The 22,651-nt window shown below is 36.9% G+C and overlaps 1 protein-coding gene across 2 annotated transcripts; it reads right to left on the bottom strand.

Moving 5' to 3' along the window:
- Window positions 1-6: 6 nt before the first annotated feature.
- LOC109091860 (calcium channel, voltage-dependent, gamma subunit 5a) lies at window positions 7-22,568 on the bottom strand. Of its 2 annotated transcripts, XM_042758057.1 has the most exons (7): window positions 22,365-22,568; window positions 12,715-12,954; window positions 9,536-9,577; window positions 7,055-7,141; window positions 5,798-5,938; window positions 5,038-5,183; window positions 8-1,069 (listed from the first exon to the last, which is right to left on the bottom strand). In XM_042758057.1, the coding sequence occupies exons 2-7, from the start codon at window positions 12,908-12,910 to the stop codon at window positions 812-814; spliced, it is 870 nt and encodes a 289-aa protein (XP_042613991.1). In that variant the 5' UTR covers window positions 12,911-12,954; window positions 22,365-22,568; the 3' UTR covers window positions 8-811. The 2 variants fall into 2 exon arrangements, with proteins under 2 accessions (XP_018961185.1, XP_042613991.1); XM_019105640.2 differs by lacking the exon at window positions 9,536-9,577 and having other exon boundaries at window positions 7-1,069.
- Window positions 22,569-22,651: the final 83 nt, after the last annotated feature.

The raw sequence follows: 22,651 nt of genomic DNA, 5'->3' as shown, positions 1-22,651 counted from the left end.
TGAAACAATCAATAATAACAGAATGTTTTTCTTGTAAAAATCAAAACAATTTTTGTCTTTGCATCACTGATGTGTTGATCTTCTGATTAGTTCCGATTAGTTCAGAATGTAAAGCACTATAAATAAATAAATAAATAAAAATAAACATAAAATAAAAAAATAAATAATATTAACATTCATATCATACACAAAATGCCTCTTAATCAAAAGACCACAGCTAGTCTCACCACCAGTGACACCACAACACATAGTAATATAAACTGTCAATATTTTTAAGCTTTGTGTTATGGTTACTTAAAGTGCATAAAGGCAGAAACCAGTTTAATGGTGAGTCACATTAGCATGTATCTTCTCATCGAGCATGTGCTTTAATGGCCATGATGAATCTTTAAATATAATCATTTGAATACTTGTTTTATACCATAATTTCTAGTTCTCTATTTTTCTATACAACATACATCTGTTTTCAATTAAAGCTGCAGTTCTGATTAAAATTCTACTAAGAAACCAACTGACTGTTTGAATGGAATTACTCTAATAAAACTTTTTTCTTTAAGAAAAAGGCAGAGGTACTATTAGCTACACATCAGTGTGGTACACTACAAATAACAGAAAATGATACCATCAATTGATGTATTAAACTCAGAATCACTGCATTAGTACTGAAGGCTCTCAAAGACAAGGAAATAACATTTATCCTCTGTCCATAACACAACATGATCTTTGGTGCCAAAGCCATTCCGGTACAGCATCTTTAAGAACTAGTTAGAGCTCTTTTCTTCTCAGATTTCACTATTGTGTATTTTCAATCTCAACATGGCGATGAGGACATCTGATCATAGTCAGGACATTTGAGAAGGGCAGGGTAGTTTGAATTCATCTGGAGAGATGCTTCACTGGAGAAGTCTGAGGGGCTGCGCCCACGAGCCCAGGCATCTGGATGCAGGAACTGGCCAGAATAGTCAGAACAGTTGCTGAGGCGAGGTCGGTAGAAACCTGGATGTGGCCTGTACATCTCCTCTGCAGTGTACCGTTTCATAAACAGGTAGACAGACATTACACCTGCCGCCTGGAGGTGGCACAAACAGAGAGATTGAAGAGCATGTGAAATTAATGAATACAACAATTGTTACAGTATAAATGAATTCATATTATTCTAAATGAGAGAATCTTCTAATGGTTAATAATTTGCACAAAACACATTCTGCACCTCAGCACATGTGCAGAGAAAGTTAAAGCAAAAGAGTGAAAACAAACTAACAAACAAACAAAGCATGAGGTGCACTAACAAAGGCCATTAATGTGATTTCACTTGAACAGTTGCAGAGGCTAACAAAGTTGTTTAATTCTAAAAGAAGAATTGCAGTGCAAACAAAGGAAAAAGTTGACATGTTGTGGACAGGATCCACCAGATATATGTGATGCAGGACTGATGCAGAGAGTGAGACCCAATAAAGGAGCAATCACATTTAATATTTTTATTAAAGTTAATTTTTAAGTAATCCAAAACATATTGCAATGAAGAAACTGAAGTCCAGCCATTGGCCACTGGCCAGATTTCAAAGTTTTGCCATTTTACACAATTCCATGAAAAGTCAGACCACATCCCAGGCCTGAATGCTACATCCTGAATTCTCTAAAAGGTTTTGTAAATCTTTGCATGACCACTCACCCCCTACACACCCTGTTCTTGGCCAGAGTCTGGAATGTTTTCACTCCTTCTGGGTTGTGCTGTTGTTCCTCCAAAATCAGTTCAGCAGAAACTGGAAGGGTGTTGATATCCTTTTGGGTTGTATACAAGTTACAACTAATATGAGGTGTAATCTGTGAAAGAGCATCAGGGGCTGCATTTAACTTTCCCTTTCAACTTTCTTTCCTAACTTTCTTACTAGAACCAGGAAGTATGACCATATTAGCCCGGTCCTGTCAACACTGCACTGGCTCCCTTTCATATAGATTATAAAATCTTGCTTATTACTTATAAAGTCCTGAATGGTTTAGCACCTCAGTATTTGAACAAGCTCTTGTTACATTATAATCCTCCACGTTCGCTGCATTTTCAAAACTCAGGCAATTTGATAATACCTAGGATATCAAAATCAACTGCGGGTGGCAGTTCCTTTTCCTATTTAGCGCCTAAACTCTGGAATAACCTACCTAACATAGTTCGGGAGGCAGACACACTTTTGCGGTTTAAATCTAGATTAAAGACCCATCTCTTTAACGTGGCTTACACATAACACACTAATATGCTTCTAATATCCAAATCCGTTAAGGGATTTTTAGGCTGCATTAATTAGGTAAACCGGAACCGGGAACACTTCCCATAACACCTGATGTACTTACTACATCATTAGAAGAATGGCATCTACGCTAATATTAGTCTGTTTCTCTCTTATTCTCTCTTAGGTCACCGTAGCCACCAGATCCAGTCTGTATCCAAGTCAGAGGGTCACTGCAGTCAACCGGATCCAGTGCGTATCCAGACCAGATGGTGGATCAGCACCTAGAAAGGACCTGTACATCCCTGAAAGACAGCGGAGACCAGGACAACTAGAGCCTCAGAGACAGATCCCCTGTAAAGACCTTGTCTCAGACGACCACTGGGACAAGACCACAAGAAACAGATGATTCTTCTGCACAATCTGACTTTGCTGCAGCCTGGAATTGAACTGCTGGTTTCGTCTGGTCAGAGGAGAACTGGCCCCCCTGACTGAGCCTGGTTTCTTCCAAGGTTTTTTTCTCCATTCTGTCACCGATGGAGTTTTGGTTCCTTGCCGATGTCACCTCTGGCTTGCTTACTTGGGGACACTTCATTTACAGCGATATCGTTGACTTGATTGCAAATTATTGCACAGATACTATTTAAACTGAACTGAGATGATGACATCAGTGAATTCAATTATGAACTGCCTTTAACTGTCATTTTGCATTATTGACACACTGTTTTCCTAATTAATGTTGTACAGTTGCTTTGACTCAATCTTTTTTGTTTAAAGCGCTATATAAATAAAGGTGACTTGACTTGACTTGACTTTCAGTACCTAACTTGTAGGGTCCATCGAGTGTATTTGCTGGTAGTTTGAAGAGAATTCATCACCCACTGCAGTTATCTGCAACATGTTCTAGGTAATGTTGCCACTTTATCTAATGTTCACACCATGGCTAAACATTCCTTCCTATTTCAGAGTAGTTTGAATTAGATTAATTAAGATTGTACTTGCATAAGCTATTACCTCCACAGTGCCTTTTCTTCTCTCCTGGGTCTACACCGGCCCAATTGGGATTTGTATACACAATGTTGGGATGTACCAGGATGGGTGAAATCATTAAGCATAATTTCAATTGCTTTAATGCCTGTTGGCATTGGGTCATCCACTGAAAAAGCTTGGCCCTATCAGTGAACCTAGGAAAGCAGGTAACAAACTGGTGGTATTTCCCAGCTAGTCCAAGGAAATGCTGGACTTCCTTGTTATTTCTTTCGGCACAGGGTATGAAACAATTGCTTCCACTTTACTGGAAACAGCTGAAATACTTTTATCACTAGTGATATGTCTCAGGAATGTTACTTCTCGAAAGCAGAATTTACTTTCCCAGAGTTTAAATGTTAAGTTTTGAGATTAGGCAAGTGCTGAGTAAAGGACAGATCATAATATAATCTATATACTCAAAGCAGTTCCTCCCATGTAATTCTCCCAAGGCTGTCTCTGTTAGTCAGTGGTTATGCAATCCTGCTCCTGGAGGGCCAATGTCCTGCAGACTTTAGCTCCAACTTGCCCAAAACAAATGTGCCTGGATGTTTCTAGTAATCCTTAAAACTTTGATTAGCTGGTTAAGGTGTGTTTAATTTAAGTTTTAGTGTGCAGGATAGTGGCCCTCCAGGAACAGGATCAGTCACCCCGACATATGTTGTTGAAAGGTGGCTGGGGCATTTTTAATCCCAAAGGGCATTCCATACAACAAAAAAGCACCACACAACATACAAATCATATCTGAACAGTTACATATCTGAACACAGTATAGACCAGGGGTGGCGAACTCCAGTCATGGAAAGCCGCAGCCCTGCAGAGTTCAGCTCAAACCTTAATTAAAACTCACCTGCCTGTAGCTTTCTAGTAACCCTTCAGACCTTGATTAGCTTGTTCAGGTGTGTTTGATTAGGGTTGAAGCAAAACGTTGCAGGGCTGCGGCTCTCCAGGACTGACGTTCGCCACCATGGTATAGACAGTCAGTCATTTAGATCAGATTCCAATCAGGTTCACAAATAATCACATTTTGGCTGATAGTGTGAACATAACAATACTATGTTTGGAGTGCAGTTCTCCATTTTTTGTTTTATTGTATTGTATTTTTTTAATTAACTTCAATATGCGTTTTAATCAACTTCAATATGATCTTTACTGGGAACACAAAAGGCACCGAATAGCAGGAATGGTCTGGGTAGTAAGGTGTCCAATCTTCCCTGCAGCTGTTGGGCAACTGGAGATACTGGAGAAACAAGGTCACCATGATTTTGCCAATTATGTTCCTGGATCAACATTACTGTCCAAAAATATAGACCTAACCCAATCCCTACCCCTAAACCTAACCCTACCCATAATTTATTCCTAAAATCAGAGGGAAATGATAGGTTAATAAGAAGGGTGTAGAAGCATCTAACCCTGACTGACTAAAACTGACATTTCTTGAAAACTTATCCCTCAATTCTGATTGGTTGATTGGAATGTTGTTCCAGGATCAACAAGGATGTTGATCCAGGAACATGTTGTACTTGTTCCAAGAACCAATAGATGTCTCCCTGATCAAACACACCTGATTCAGTTCATCAGATCATTAGTAAAGACTCCAAGACAGATAATAGAGAAACCAAATGGTTTTAGTTGGTTCTTCAACATAATTTAGAATAAATTTTAGTCCAGCCTCATCTGTAAATTAAGAATTATAAAATATGTGCACACAGATTTTCACACAGTTAGTGAATGAGACCCACTGTTTTTAATAATTACACAAATATACAAAGATATCTGGAAGTGTTACCTCAGTAAGCAGGAAGGAGACTGCAGCAAAAGCAAAAGACCATCCATATTTGTAACTGAAATAAGCTTCATTCGTTTTTGTTCTGTTTAGCATCTCATCATTAATACTGGATATATACAAGACCAGACCCACCACCAGGGACAGACCTGTATCAGAAATAAAGAGAAAATGAGCCAAAGAAAAATGAAGAGGAAGAGAGCTGTAGTGACACAAATTGACTTGAAAAAGATATTTGGCCATTCAGAGAACTATCACTTTAAGAGCTGAAAACAGTATTTCTTGTGAAGACTTAGTCTTCCAAACATGAACACTTTTACTATTATTATTATTTTTTGTCCATTCAATCATTATAGTAAAATTCTAGTACTCTGAATCGTATTATTAAGAACTATACTTTTGTCCAGCAACAAGGTATAATTAATTCTTACTGGCTATATATATATATATGTATATATAATATATATATATATATATATATATATATATATATATATATATATATACATATATATATGTGTGTATATATATATACATATATATATATATATATATATATATACATATATATACATATATATATATAGATACATATATATACATATATATATACATATATACATATATATACATATATATATATTATATACATATATATATACATATATACTATATATATATATATATATATATATATATATATATATATATATATATATATATATATATATATACACTGAACACTGTTTAAACAAACACCCACCTGACAGGATAAAGAAGATTCCAGAGATGAAGGCCAGAATAGTGCGTTGAGGGCGGATGTGTCCAATATTACTCAGCACAAAGCCAATGAACATGAAGAACAGACTGACCAGCGGGAAAGGAGTAGCTGAGCGAATCATTTCTGTGAACAAACCAAAATAAATAATTACAGATTATGTATACATGATACTTCTACAACCTCTCACCATTAATGTAGCAGATAAAAAAAATACAAACAGCAAATAAAAATAAAATAAAATATTATTATTAGCTTTAATGTCCTCTAATTCCCTCTTGTGGACCCTTAAGGGCACGCACATACAGAACAAAATCTGTAGAGTACATGTGAGGCTTGGTGTTCATATGAGGGTTTAAATGCCACTGATTCATTGAGTAGACAAACATGAGGTATTATTGGATATCAATTCCTGGTACTCAGACAAACTGAAAATCATTCAACAATTTAGAGACCTCTGATACCATGACAGTGACATACATATGCAAATTAAGAACCACAATATATAATACACTGCAAAATGGGTACAAAAACAAACAGGTAAAATAAAAGGTTCATTACAGGTAAAATATAAACGATCTAATTAATTCAAACAGGATTGTTTTCCCTTATTTCATATGAAATATCAATTTTACATTCCAGGCATTCTTTTTGCAAATACTGTAATAATACAGTGAAATTTTTGTATGAACAAGAAGTCCTACAACAGAAGGTGTGGTCCAAAAGGAAATCTGATTTCATCATCAAGTAATTCTGGGATTACATAAAGAGACAGAAGCAACTGAAACAGCCTAAATAGGGGCCCACTGTCCTGCAGAGTTCAGCTCCATACTCTAATCAAACACACCTGCCTGTAGCTTTCTAATGATCTTGAAGACATTAAAAAGCTTGTTCTTTTGTGTTTGATTAGGGTTGGAGCTAAATAATTGTAATATTGTAATATTGTAATACAGTAATATTGTAACTACTCATTGCCATTTAAACACTTGTGCTTAGTTGTTAAGGTAGTTTGTTTTTGAGGTTGTTCTAAGTTTTATTTATTTATTTATTTTTACTTATAGTAGCATATTTAGTGCAGTAAGAGAAATTCCAATCTTGTATAATCAATTATTCTTGTTAGTTCTGTAGCAATCAGTGACTAAACAACATTCAGAAAGATCATTTATATATATATATATATATATATATATATATATATATATTTTTTTTTAATCAAGTTTACTAAAGGAGACTTTTACTTACTCAGAACGCTGGCCGTAGACTCTGACGTCATCTGAACATTCATAGGCATTATATACTCTATAGTGAAGCAGCGCCCCTTCTCCTCTCCTAAAAGAAATAAATAAATAAATAAAGATGAAACCTTGAACAATGTTAATATGATAGCATAAAATGATTATACAATTATCATACTCTTTTTAAATAATCTGAGATTGTATTAAACAGTGTTGTGAGATTTGACATAGATTACATGACAATGGACATTTTTTATGTTTTAGACAAACTAGACACATATTTACATACAACTAGATAAAAGTTTTTAATCCACTGGACAAGTTTTTTAACCAGTGGACCACAATTAGTATGTCAGCTAAATTGCTGAGTGGTGCAAAGGTTTGTAGGTCAAACATTTTGCTTTGTAGTGTTTTTAGCAACAAGGCCACTCAATAATGTGTACTCATACAGAACCATTTGGACCTATATGGATGTGACCCCTTGTGCAAAATGCTGTTATATAATCCATTAAGAATAACTCTGACAATATCTGCAAACCGTGTCTGTTTTGTGAGATCTAATGAACAGAACAAACTGAATTTAAGAATGACAAACAGAATATTCACTGTGCCTGCATTAAATATGTTACTACTCGAAAGTTTGGGGTCTGTAAAGTTTTTCTAAATACTTCTGAAAGTAGTCTCTAATGCTCACAAAGGCTGAATTTATTTTAACAAAATAATAATAATAATAATAATAATAATACAGTAAAAACAGTACTATTGTGAAATATTTAAAAAGATGAATTAGATGTTTTTGTATTTTAATATATTTTAAAATTTTAAATGGAAAAGCTGAATTTTCAGGTGGCATCACTCCAGTATTCAGTGTCACATGATCCTTCTAAAATAATTCTCATATGCTGAGTTGGTGTTCAAGAAATATCATTATTATCAGTGTTGAAAACATTTCTGATGCTGATTTTTTTGTGGAAACCATGGTGAATTTTTTCAGGATTCTTTATTTAATACAAAGTTCAAAACATCAATCAAGCACTTATTTATAGAAATATTCTATAACATTTTAAATGTCTTTATCACTTTTGATTAATTTAAAGGGGTCATATGATGCAATTCAGTGTTACAAGCTGTTCATGAATAGATAAAATTCCTAAAGTTGCAAAGACTAAAGTCTCAAACCCAAAGAGATATTCTTTATAAAAGTTAAGGCTTGTCCACGCTCTCCTAAAATGCCTTGTTTAAACACACCCCCATATGTCTACGTCATTATGTGGGAAGATTTGCATAACACCGCCTAAATGTTCACGCAAAGAAAGAAGGCTTAACTTTTATTCTCACTGTAAGTCCTTGTGGAGATTGAAAGAATGCCATTTTCTCCTGTTCCATTGTCGTCTCTTTTTTGTAGTTTTAAATAAATTATCTGTTCTTTTATATTTATTTGCCGCAGTCATGATGTTCTGTCAATTTGTGCTACCCTGTCAGATTTTGCAACCACACGTTAAAACAGTGGGTAGTACAATTCGACAATGAAAAATGCTACCTGTAAAATTATGGTTTATTAACGTCTACATCTACCCCAACCCTAAACCTATCCTTACAGTAATGCAAATACAGTAATTATGTGTTATAGTCACAGTTGAAGCTAGAAGGTATACAGCTACAGGAAACCAACAATAAATATTTTTTTTCTACCTATTAGATTGTGTTTTATTAAAGTCAACACCTACACCTACCCTAACCATAAACCTACACTTAGTAATGCAGATACATTGAATATGGTTGTTTAGCATGAAAAAAAATTACGCAGCCTACAATGCCAGTTGTTCTCACAGTGACTCACAGCCTGTAAGTATGTTTTCATATTTAAAGGATTTGCCACTGATGATTCAATTGCGAGTTTTGAGCAGTGTAGAGTAGCGCTTGTTGTTTGTCATTTCTCTGATCACAAATGCAGACAAGGTTTTATGTTTATGTGGTGCGAGGCAACGCAACACTCAAAAAGACAGTATAAGTCATTATAATCAATAATTATGTCCTGGATGCAACAAATGCCTTGTTTATAATGGGTTTTATTGTTTATTGTTTTTGTCTCGTTGCGCCGGGACATGGCATCACAGTATGGTAAGGGACGTAACATTTCGCTCACACGCTTGAGGTATTCGGCCAATCACAATGCAATGGATAACTGGCCAATCAGAGTACACGATGAGGTTTGTAAAAATCGACGCGTTTCAGAAAGGCGGGGCATAGAGGAGAATCAATAATGGACAGTATGTGGAAAATAATGTTTTTTGAACCTTAAACCGCATAAACACATTTCATTACACCAAATACACAAAATAATGTTCTTTTTTAGCAATGTCATATGACCCCTTTAATGTGTCCTTACTAAATAAAAGTATTATATATTTCTTTTAAAAACAAAAGCTAAAAAAATTAAATAAAAAAATAGTAGAAAAAAAAAGAAAGGTGAGAAAAGAAAAGATACCTGATTTACCAGTTGGTAACACTGTTGCTGGAGCTGGTGACTCTAAAAAAAAGAGGAACCGAAATCACTTGTTGCCTGAATATCTAAATGCCAGTTTGCTATTTGTGAAGTAATGGCAGTACAGAGTGAAACAGGAAGAGGTACAGGATCTGCCATGGAAGACTGACCAGGGTTTACAGGATATAGTAGAGAAGAATCTTTGTTTCAGAATCAGGATTTAAAGGTTCATCAGCAACCTTTATCACCCCAAATATCATCCCACTTTGTCATTCTGAGCCATTCTCACTTTAGCTCAACCTCAGAAATAGGGCTATGTTGTGAGCTCCAATTTAACCTGGCAGCTTTTTGTTTGTTTTGTCCAAGCCGACCCCTGCTACCCAGTATCCTACTGGCAAATGTCCAGTCCCTGGACAATAAACTTTGATAAACTGAGAGCGCGGATCTCTTTTCATGGCGAGATGAAGGACTGCTGTATTATTTGCCTCACAGAGACCTGGATGTCCCAGGAGGTACCAGACTTTGCCATCGAACCCACAGGATTCTCTGTGCACCTAGCAGACAGAACATGGGACCTCTCAGGAAAAAGCAAAGGAGAGTGTGTGTGCTTCATCAACAACTCATGGTGTGATCAGAAGAATATACATCCTATCTAGTCTCTTTGCTCCCCCCACCCGTAATACCTCATACTTCTGTGCTGACCTTTTTGGCTACTGAGTGAATTCACAGTGGTCATTATTATGGCTGTCTACACCCCCCCTCAGGCCGATAAAGCACTCAGGGAACTGTATGGGCAATTATGCAAACAGGAATCATTGCACCCTGAGGCTGCGTTTATTGTAACCGGGGACTTCAACAAAGCCAACCTCAGAAAGACTGCACCAAAATTCTTTCAACACAAAACATGCAACACACAGGGAGATTGAGTTTTGCACCATTGTTACTCCCCTTTCCAGGAATGCTTACAAATCCCTAAATCAAAGCATCTACCATTCAGCCCATAAAAAAGACACCCTAAATTACCAGCTTGATTGATTGGCGCCCTGTTGCTCTGCACAACTATCATCAGTAAGTGCTTTGAGAAAGTCACATCTGCTCTGTTCTATCTGACATCGCTCGACCGACTGCAGTTTGCCTACTGCAGTAACCACTCCACTGATGACGCAATTGCCTTCACCCTGCACACTGCACATACCCATCTGGACAAGAGGAACATATATGTGAGAATGTTGTTTGTTGACTACAGCTCATCTTTTAATACCATAGTACCCCTAAGCTTGTAGTGAAACTCCAGGCTCTGGGTCTGAACAGTTCTCTGTGCAGTTGGATCCTGGACTTCCTGAGATGCAGACAGCAGGTGGTCAGAGTTAGCAGCAACATCTTCTCCCCACTAACCTCAACAACGGCACCCCACAGTTCTCTCCCGTACTCCATGTACACACATAACTCTGTAGTCACATCCAGCTACAGTGTCTGTCAAATTCGCAGATACCACAATGGTGGTAGGCCTGATCACAGACAATGAAAAGTCAGCCTATAGAGAAGAGGTGAGCACTGTGACAAACCGGTGCTATGATAACAACCTCTCTCTCTGAACATCAGTAAGAACAAGGAGTTAGTGGTGGTCTTCAGGAAACAGAACAGTGAGCACTCCCCCATCATCATTGACGGGACACTAATGGAGTGAGTCAGCTTCAAGTTCCTTGGTGTTCACATCACCAAGGACCTCACCTTGTCTGTTCATGCGGAATCAGTGGTGAAGAAGGCCCATCAGCATCTCCTCTTCCTCAGGTGACTGAAGAATTTTGGTATGTGTACAAAGATTCTCAAACAATTCTAGAGCTGTACTGCGGAAAGCATCCAGACTGTCTGCATCACTGCCTGGTATGGGAACTGCACTGCTCTCAACCACAAAGCCCTGCAAAGAATGATTTGAATAGTCCAACACATCGTCAGAGGTGAGCTTTCCACCCTCCAGGACATCTACACCCAGCGATGGAAGCATGGAAGATCATCAGAGACTCCTGACACCCAAGCAATGAACTGCTCTCGATGCTACTATCAGGCAGATGGTACTGCAGTATCAGGACCCACACCAGCAGACTGCAAGACAGCTTCTTCTCACAGGCCTCACCTAACCTTGCACTGCACCTTATTAGCAGCTTAGTTACACTGACTCTAAGTGGCATTACTGTAGCTTGTCTTTGTACTGCTCAGCATATACACATACTCAATGCAGACTACATCATCTCTCTTCCACACTCTGACAAGCTATCTGCACTAAACATTTGAGCACATCTACTACTCTCTATAATGACACTGACATTATACTTCACTGTGTTATTACTGTGAATAATATTGAAAATTACTGTGGCTACTGTGATTATTGCAACTGCATTTGGTTTTAACATATGTAAACTTCCTGTGTATACAGTCTATAACAAAATTGTCTGTTGCGCTTCAATCTTTACACCTTTTATTTTATAAGACTAAAACAAATGCTTGAAAGATGGATTCATTATTCTTAATGAAAAGCACAACAACAGTAAAAAGTACAATGACAAACTGGCTTATACAAAGTTTATTAACAAAAACAAATAAGATGATGCCTGACATACACCACATTCTTTCTTACATATCAACTAATAAATTAGAGACAATTACAAGGTTCTAAAAGCGCCTCTCTCACTCTCTTCACATGATCAGTGAAATCTGACTCAATCTTCACTGTGCTGCAGCTCTTCACCGCACGCTGTATGGAGCAGAGCAGACACTTTTTCTAGTTTACAACTGTAGTGTCTGTTGTCCAACTGAACTAAATGGTTTTTATTTCTATAAAAAGCAAAACGACAGTGGGGGCGGTACCACGGTGGGCAAATGTGTATTTGGTGTACAGCCGTTATAGCGGTAACACAGAGTAATGCAGCAGGCCTATTTGTGACCACTAAAAACGCATGTTCTATATATTATGCATGTGTGTAATATGAATGTAATCTGGACATACTGCAAACGCCATGTTGTCATTATCACATGATCTACCAGTGTCAGTTGTCAACTTCACTGCCATTCACAAATCTTCTCCGTGGCCTTATGGGATGTCCATTGTTATATACACCTCAAGCCCTAACATGTGACAGTGTCTCACAGAAAGTGTCTATAGTCACACAGAGGCACCCACTCACCTGCAAGGAAACAGACCCTCCAGAGACCTGAATGGAGAGACATACGGATCTCAGTGCTCTGATTGAGAGGCAATATGACCCCCTCCTCCAGGTAGAGCCAGTAGTCGGTGCTGACAGCAATACCCAGCAGCCCCAGACTACACACAGCAAACACACTGCTGAGGAGTGTCAGTGCCTTCCTGCCACACAAACTCATCTTTCACATCAGCAGCAGAGGGGACACACTGCAGAAAACAGGAGCTGTAACGAGAGAAGGGGAAAAAAGTTTATCTTAAACTGCAATTTAACATCCAAATGTTTATTTATTATTATTATTATTATATTTTTTTTTTATATAAATACATATTTTAAAATGAAATGAAATTAGTTCTTAAGTCTTAAAGGGGCCTACAAAAGAAGTATACATTGAAACTTATAACAACAAAGACATTGTTCTTTGCATCAAGTATGTTTCTGGAGTGTTACATTATGGTGAAAAGCTTCACAGAAAAAGTAGCTCAAAGTGTTATGTTAGTGTCCCATTATTTGACTTGACACAACCTGATCAGGGGTGGCTCATCTACTGACTGCTGAAATTTCACCCTCTTTTGCTGGATCACACTCCAATTAATACTACCTTTTGGTTTTTGGATCATTTGTGATCTCCAGTTATGACTGTCAGTTGCTAGTAGTATTCATGCTAAATTTTGTAAAGGTTGCTTCTGTTTGCACCACAGCAATAGCACTTAAAAACATTGACTTGAAAGCTACTGTTTCAGAATAAATAAATAAATAAATAAATAAATAAATAAATAAATAAATAAATAAATAAAATTAAATATTCACCTTGGCTAGAGCTAAGTACATTCTCTGATATATTGCCAATAATGCAGCTCAGCACATGACATGCAGGAAAAAAGAACCAAACATGGCTAGAAATTAAGAATTCATTTCAATGTCTAATTTGTGGCCAGCTTTGATTAAGTTATTCCATAATTTTAGTTTTAGTGAAATTGTGGTGATGAAGTTCTTTAGTTTTACACCATGTCTTAAACACAGTGCTCATGCAACAGGCAAAGGCTTCATTTAATGGTTGAGAGGGGGTAAAATTATTGATACTGTTAAATGCACCTGCACCTCAACCCATCATATGTACCTGCCACTTGACCTGTCATTACAGCCCTTACTATTATTTATTTGGTTTGCACTATTGCAATTTTGTCCTCTTTTATACACAGCTGCAAATGTTTTGGAATACTAATATAAAATATTTCTTATGCCAGTAAAGCACCTTAATACTGAATTTTTGTCACATTGTTCGCTTATGAAAGCTACACATGACACCAATATGATACTTTGTAACTCTGGTTATATGTTAAATAAGCCTTGGTGGGAACACACATTCAGAAAATCATGTAAGATTTCACGCTGAGGTGCAAAATGTCAAAACAGCCTCCCCACAGCCCCCATCCTTGGGTTGCAGGCTGGCAGTATCACCACCCTCCCCCCAAGTGGCCTTTTTTTTAACAACGATATCAACGTGTTGGAGGCAGTGATGATAGACTTCAAGGATAATACTCATTATCATTGTACATTATCTTTTTCTGACATAACCACTCTGGTTTAGCATGATTTCTCTTTTATAGTATTATTATTATTATTTATTAATTTAAAACTGTTTTGTTGTATGTGATGTTTAATGGTTCTAAAAAGTGCCTTTGTCAACAAATTACTTAATGCTAAATTCTCTTTTCTGTATCGCAGCTGAAAACCTTATTATCATTAATTATTGTAATTATTGTTTTAAATAGCTGTTGGCACTTCTTTGACAACTAAATAATGGAAAAAAGCAAAGTAATAATACATTATTAGATTTACATTTTATTTTGACAATTATTTTATTAATTAAATGTGCTATATATGATTTTTCAACCACTAGATGTCCACTCCCTTATTCCACTTTAAAAAAAAAGTTGCATGCATTTCTATGAGATACAAATGAGAATTTTAGTGGCAATGTGGGTATGTATCATGGCACGGCCCCTGGTCGAGTACCTCATATAGTGTGTATATATATATATATATATATATATATATATATATGGTATACCACATAATATATCGCAACCAAAACATTTGGATATATGCCAAATGAGAGGTACATGAGACTGTAAAAAGACCGTATTCCTGAACATTTCTGATGTAAAACATTTTTTTCCACATAAAAAGAACAACTGACAAAAGCCTGGATATTTATCCAAAATGTTTGTACAACTTGTAAAACTTGCTACCCTCGATACATTGCTTGTCTGCTGAGACTTGTAAGGTTGTAAGTTCAAATAATTTCAACGCATGTTTTGGTCCTGAATGAATCAGCATTTTTGAGTAAATTAGAGATGAGTAATGAATGAATGAATGATCGACAGACTCACTTATAAGACACTCACTTGTTGCCACCATAACCTGGACTGAAGTCACTGAAAAATCCCAAACTTTCTCAAACATACGGACTGACAGCTTGTCTAGAAGAGAGAAGCAGAGTGATGCAAAAGTCCCAGTGCTGATATTGATGAAATGTCAGCACTCTTGGAATTTTTAGCAAAAAAAAAAAAAAATATTGTATTGTACTAAATATTGTAGAAAAATTTTCTGTAAAGTTGCTTTGCAAAGATTTGTATTGTAAAAAGCGCTATACAAATAAACTTGAATTGAATTACCTTGTAACCATTACGATCACAAGCTAAATGTGTTCACAATGGTTATATTTGTTACATCTGTATCTCAAATTTCTAAATGTTACTAAGTGTTTGCAGGATGCATTTGGATGACTAAGAATTTCTTAAAGCTTAATACCATCAAACTGAAATCCTTCTTTTTGGGTCTAGGTCTACTTTATCTAAAACTCAGTCTTTTTCTTTGCTTATTAATAATTGTCCAGTTAATTTTGGTGTTATATTTGATGGCTTGCTTTTTTTTGGTTCTCACATTAATACTATTTCACGTATTGCATTTTTTCATTTATGTTAACATTGACAGACTCTGTTCATCATTTTTTTCAGCATAGCACTGAAATCCTTATTCATGTTTTGGTAGCATCACGGATTGATTACTGTAATGCTCTTTTATTTGGTGTTTCTGAAAAACAACTGCAGTTAATTCAGAACTCAGCTGCAAGGATTGTTACCCATTAACGTAATTCACATTACATCAAAGCTCTTCATAATTTGGCTCCTCTTTATTTATCTGAACTTCCTTCACGTTCTCTAAGATCATCTTTAGAAGACTTATTGACTGTTCCAAATTTCAAGTTAAGTTCTTTTGGTGCTAAAGCCTTTAGTTGTGCCGCCCCAAAATTATTGTGTTATTTTTTATTGTTTAATTTTTAAGATGTGTTTTATTTTTCAGTTTTTAAATCTGATTTTAAAATATGTTTTTAGTAGCATTTAGTGATTTGATTATTTGTCATTGTTTTGTATTTATTTATTTATTGTATTCACCAGATAATACTGATCCCGTGTGAATAGGGCTTTAAATACACACAGTAGTAAATATAATCTTGTTAACATTAATAAATAATTATTGGCTTAAATGTTGCAGGGATTATTTTTCATAATGTACAGTACTTTAAACATCATTAAAAAATAATGTCAGAAAGATATCAATAGACGGTATCATCGGATGCACACACCTGTTTGTTTATCGGTCTGGCTATAGTGGCTAGTAATATGATGCCGACTACAAACGCAGTTATAGTTAAGGTGATGAGCAGACTGAAGTTGGGCTCAGGTTGTTGTGCTGTGGCATGCAACCCAGTGTTTACCATACGTTGATTTATTTGTGACAACCCACCACAATATCAAAACTGACCATCACAAATATATTTTTTCTAAAAGGCTTTAATTTCGTTGAATAAACATGAGCACTGCACGTTTCAATATCAAAATGCAGCTCTGGTGTTTTTATATCACTGAAGGAAATCGTCTGACTTTAGAAAATTTTCGATGTCAGTTTCATTTAATCTCGTCTGTAATGCCTGATAAAGCAGCGTTTGTGAGCACAGCACTGGTTTGCATAATTTACTTATTTTTGCTTGTTATCAGAAATAATCCACTCTAGAGGGACTCTAAGTTTGGATCACAAAAGCGCGCCTGCGCAGTTACGTTTGTTTATGTTGTTGTCATTGAAACCATCTATACTGCTGTTGTTGATAAATGTTTACAACGTGAGTATGTTGTCATGATGAGTCTCATTTTGAAGGCTGTGCACTCCACAGGTAACATTTGTTGGCCACATATGCCACTGAGGCTGTTTCATTTCAGAAAAGCAACCTTGACATTGGAAAGTAAGAAAAAAATTAGAGTATAGTACAGCCTCATGAGGAATAACAGAAAATGTTATAATGGTTGCTTTTCTGAGATATGTCTTGATGTTGTAAGCAACTCATAAATGTGACCTCTGGAGGGTGCAGTCTTCAAAATGAGACTGTGACTGAGTCATCAGTGTGCCAATGGGTAGTTAGTTAGCCAGGGTCTTTATAAGTGCTAGAATTTGTATACACAATATACTACAATGAGAGTTACATGAAAATACTTTTTTTGTTGATAAAAAAAAAACACCTTAGCACAACTGAAGGTGTCAAAATAAACAAAATAAACAGAAAACACGTCATCATGAAGCCAATTATGAAAAACAATCCTGAAACAGCTGTATCATCATTAGAACCCATGCAGCCACTTCGTAGAAACTACACAGAATTAGTCAGCGACTGCTTTTGAATCACTCTCGTGGTACTCTGGGTCTGATAGCACATGTCATAGTTGCATCAGCACCGTCTTAAGTCAGACAAAATTTCAAACTGCATCCACTATATAGTTAAACACTAATTGGTCTGTGCTGCATAGCATGAAGACAAACACACCTAATGTCTACAGTGTGCCTGCTCTAATACTCTTATAACTTCTTTGAAGTGGCCCAAGCCATTCTTGTTGGTGGTATTTTTGAATTTGTAAAAGAGGTTTGGGAGCATCTGTTCTGTCAAATCTGTGGCAGAAAAAAAGTAGTTACACACACAAGAGGGGTTTTTGGGACACTGTGTTTTTTCATATTTGTTTATATACTTGTTCCATCTGACTATCACGTTCCCAGTCATGCGATATGGCTCTGCATGGCTGTTACCTGCGGTCTTGTGTCTCCGGCTGAACTAAAGCCGTGCTGATATAGAAGGTATGCACATGACGTGATAGTAGGTGGAGGTGACTGTGGTTACAACAGAGATGGTCTGTTGTTCTACCATTGGAGAAAACTTGGAACACATGTGCCTTGATAACAAATAACACTGTAGCCTTGACACTGTATGACAGTCAATCACTGTTTGCGGATACTATTGAATGAATGAGTGCTAAACTGAATCCTATCTGTAGCAAACTTGTCTGTGACTTCTCTTATAAAACAGCAATTTTTTTCGGTGTATGCTCTAAAAAATAAATCAGAAATGAATGGCTGCCCCTGAAAGCTTAGGCAGCTTAGATGATGCCTTGCTAACTATCAGGCAAAGACTCTGCAGGCAGCATTTGTGCATGAAGGTACCTTACAACATTGATTTCGGACAGACTTCTGAGGCAGTATAACAGTTTAATGATCAACAAAATAGAGAGAGTTTTTGTTATAACTAAGCAAATACTAAATTACTACAATGCTAATTTCCTGCTAGAAATGACATCAAAAGTGGAAAAAAATTACATTTGCAAACAAATTGACCACCAACCGCAGCATTTTTTAGCTCAACTGTCACGGAACTGAACACACAGGTTTGTGGTATATCAAAGTCAGTGAAATGATACATCTATGCTGCCTTTAAAAATCGATCAGATGAAGGCATCTCAGGAGACAGCAAGTGAAGCAACAGTATCAATGAATTCTGATGTGCACTGATGCTTTCCTGCCTTTGAGAGCATCTTCCGAAGGCAGCATTTTTCATCTTTTGGATGCAGTATTGTTGATTCACTAAATGATAAGCTGGTTTCCCACAAAAGCAGTTTATTCAGTGTAGTGAATCCTCTCCTTCACTGATATCCATTCCATGTGTACTGCAGTATTACACTTTTTTTCTTTCTTTCTGGGAGGCCTGCCTTAAAGTGGCTCTGCTAACACCTACTGAGTGGCAGTGGCATGGTGCGTTTACAACTTTATGCAAATGACGAGCAGAAAAAGCCAGGTGGCAACAAATAGCAGTGATTGATTAAAATGCACATTGTGGGATTAGTGTGTAAATCATATTTTTTATGTATTGGAAACTTTACAGTTGTTGCATGTGAGTTTTGAAGATTGGCCACACTGTTAATGTTCAGCTTGAATACTATACAAAAACCAAAAACACATCTAATATGGGATAGAACATGTACATGTACATGTAGATGTACATGTAGATTTAAATAAGAAATCGGAGCTAGCTTTTCACACTGTTAAAACCAACTATAATTTATGCAGATACTTGTTTTGCTTCAGTTTTCCCAGTTTACTAAGGCAGCCATGTTGCAGGATGTTTTGCAGGATGTGTTCAGCTAGTAAAGTGATGCTGCTGCAATACCCTCCAGCCATATCACATGACTGGGCCATGTCCCAAATGGCACACTTCATGCGCACTCGTGCTCTTGTGGACCACAATGGCCACCGCATACGCGTGTCTGTTTAGTCCATGAGAATGTAGGGTATTCCATTCATCATTTTAGCTTTCAGAAGAATGCTTGTGAGCACACACATTGTGACCATTATGCGCTCTTGAAGCAAACTTCTGCAAGCTTCTACATGACAGTCAAAGTTATGTCACTAAAGTGAATACTCAGGGGAAGAAAGTAAGAGTTAAGGGTGCCATTTGGGACAGGGCCTGTGATGTGAAATTGCTCACATGAATGTCTATGAATGTTAATTTGGATGACGTCTGTGTTTGTTTTCTGACACCTGGTATAGATATTAATTCCAATGTTCAACTCCCCCCCCCCCCGTGTTCTTAGTGCCATATGGTCATAAATATGGCAGATTAACGGAAAACATGAACTCTATAAATTATGTAAACATTTATATACATACTCTGAATATAAAATTAATGTCATTTTGATATTGAAACTTTATATACAGTATTGTTCAAAATAATAGCAGTACAATGTGACTAACCAGAATAATCCAGGTTTTTAGTATATTTTTTATTGCTACGTGGCAAACAAGTTACCAGTAGGTGCAGAAGATTCTCAGAAAACAAACAAGACTCAGCATTCATGATGTGCAAGCTCTTAAGGCTGTGCAATTGTGCAATTAGTGGAAAGGGGTGTGTTCAAAAAAATAGCAGTGTCTGCCGTTGACTGTACAAACTCAAAACTATTTTGTACAAACATTTTTGTTTCTAGGATTTAGCAATCCCGTGAATCACTAAACTAATATTTAGTTGTATGACCAGTTTTTTTTAAAAACTGCTTCACATCTGTGTGGCATGGAGTCAACCAACTTGTGGCACCTCTTAGCTGTTATTCCACTCCGTGATTCTTTAACTACATTCCACAATTCATTTACATTTCTTGGTTTTGCTTCAGAAACAGCATTTTTGACATCCCCCCCTTACAAGTTCTCGATTGGATTAAGGTCCGGGGACTGGGCTGGCCACTCCATAACATTAATTTTGTTGGTTTGGAACCATGAGTTTACTAGTGTGTTTGGGGTCATTGTCTTGTTGAAACAACCATTTCAAGGGCATGTCCTCTTCGGCATAGGGCAACATGACCTCTTCAAGTATTTTTGACATATGCAAACTGATCCATGATCCTTGGTATGCGATAAATAGGCCCAACACCATAGTAGGAGAAACATGCCCATATCATGATGCTTGCACCACCATGCTTCACTGTCTTCACTGTGTACTGTGGCTTGAATTTAGAGTTTGGGGGTCGTCTCACAAACTGTCTGTGCCCTTGGACCCAAAAAGAACAATTTTACTCTCATCAGTCCACAAAATGTTCCTCTATTTCTCTTTAGGCCAGTTGATGTGTTCTTTGGCAAATTGTAACCTCTTCTGCACATGCCTTTTTTTAACAGAGGGACTTTGCGGGGGATTCTTGAAAATAGATTAGCTTCACACAGACGTCTTCTAACTGTTACAGTACTTACAGGTAACTCCAGACTGTCTTTGATCATCCTGGAGCTGATCATTGGCTGAGCCTTTGCCATTCTGGTTATTCTTTGATCCATTTTGATGGATGTCTTCCGTTTTCTTCCACGTCTCTCTGGTTTTGCTCTCCATTTTAAGGCATTGGAGATCATTTTAGCTAACCAGCCTATAATTTTTTGCACCTCTTTATAGGTTTTCCCCTCTCCAATCAACTTTTTAATCAAAGTATGCTGTTCTTCTGAACAATGTCTTGAACAACCCATTTTCCTCCAGGCTTTCAAATGCATGTTCAACAAGTGCTGGCTTCATCCTTAAATAGGGGCCACCTGATTCAAACCTGTTTTTTTTTTTTCACAAAATTGATGACCTCAGTGATTGAATGCCACACTGCTATTTTTTTGAACACACCCCCTTTCAACTAATTGCCCAATTGCACAGCCGTAAGAGCGTGCATATCATGAATGCTGGGTCTTGTTTGTTTTCTGAGAATCTACTGCACCTACTGGTAACTTGTTTACCATGTAGCAATAAAAAAAATACTAAAAACCTGGATTATTCTGGTTAGTCACATTGTACTGCTATTATTTTGAACAATACTGTACAGTGCATACACAGTGCACCACATCAAAGCTACAATACAAAAGTACACCTGACAGAACAAGGGTACATGCTATCATTACGCTCAAAAGAGGTACACTGGATAAACATATAGGCTTCTGATAAATTGGTACCCCATATTGCTCTGGCTGTAGGATACAAAACACTGGAATATTGTTGGCCACACACACACACACACACACACACACACACACACACACACACACACACACACACACACACACACACACACTTTTTATTAAAAAATTGTTAGTAGTTGTAATTAAGAGAAGCCTAACGTATAATTATTAGAAGGCGTAGGCTGTATATGACATTGGAGCGTAAAACTGAGAGGGAAGAGAGGGAAAGAATCCACGCAGCGAAATTAGGCATGACAGCAAACTATTAACCCACTTCAGAGGCTCCCAGACAGAGGGAAACTGTCCTTGGTACTGTCCTTGGTACACAGCTCACAACGACAACATTCACTGTGAGCTGTGGCAGCCATCATTTATTCTCTCTTTAGCGTAGGCTACTCCACGTACATTTTTCTATAAAATACACATATTTTAATTTTAAAATATATAAAATAATAAATAATAGCCTAAATAATTAATAATAAATAATTAAATTCTCCATGAATTGACAGTAGCCTAGTTTATTTAACATTTATTTGTTGTATTTATTAGCCGTGTCTACGCAACAAGGTGTTGTTTGTCTTCAATGACCTGTTATTTATTCGTGCAGCAAATAAAATCCATGAAAAAAGTTTCTGATACAGTGAGAAATGTAACAAGAAAATGTGGATTGATGTTCAGTGGTTTTTGAACGATTCTTGTGAAATGTTACAGCATGTTTAAATCTGCACAAGAGCTCATATTATCTAACGCACACAACAGTTATTATTAGTTCCACATACCTGCGCTGAGACGTGCCTGTGAAGCGCGTTCTTCAGTTCTTCCCAAGCAAATGTTCAACAGCCTTTATCTCATCACAGAGAGGTTTGCTGAAGTCAGACGAACCTCTTAAACCCGCCACACACGTATATGGTGAGAAGCGTTTCACATCATGCTGGGCTTAGTGTTGGTGATGCTCTAACATCTCTCTCCCTCTCTGCACGTCACTGACGGGTCACGGTCCGACAACGACTGTTTGTATGCGTACTTTGTCATTGCTCTTGTATTATTGGTTTGTGGTAGATGATAG

This window comes from Cyprinus carpio, chromosome A6, assembly GCF_018340385.1.
Source record: "Cyprinus carpio isolate SPL01 chromosome A6, ASM1834038v1, whole genome shotgun sequence".
Classification (NCBI taxonomy): Eukaryota; Metazoa; Chordata; class Actinopteri; order Cypriniformes; family Cyprinidae; genus Cyprinus; species Cyprinus carpio.
The sequence above is the reverse complement of the archived record's forward strand: the minus strand, read 5'-3'. Positions and strand labels throughout refer to the sequence as shown.

Coding starts and splice junctions, on each gene's coding strand:
- LOC109091860 (XM_042758057.1), bottom strand. CDS start 12,910: ATGAGTTTGTGTGGCAGGAAGGCACTGACACTCCTCAGCAGTGTGTTT. Junction 5,184..5,797: donor AATCTTCTTTATCCTGTCAG/GTGGGTGTTTGT, acceptor TTTCTGATACAG/GTCTGTCCCTGGTGGTGGGT. Junction 1,070..5,037: donor TCTCCTTCCTGCTTACTGAG/GTAACACTTCCA, acceptor TGCCACCTCCAG/GCGGCAGGTGTAATGTCTGT.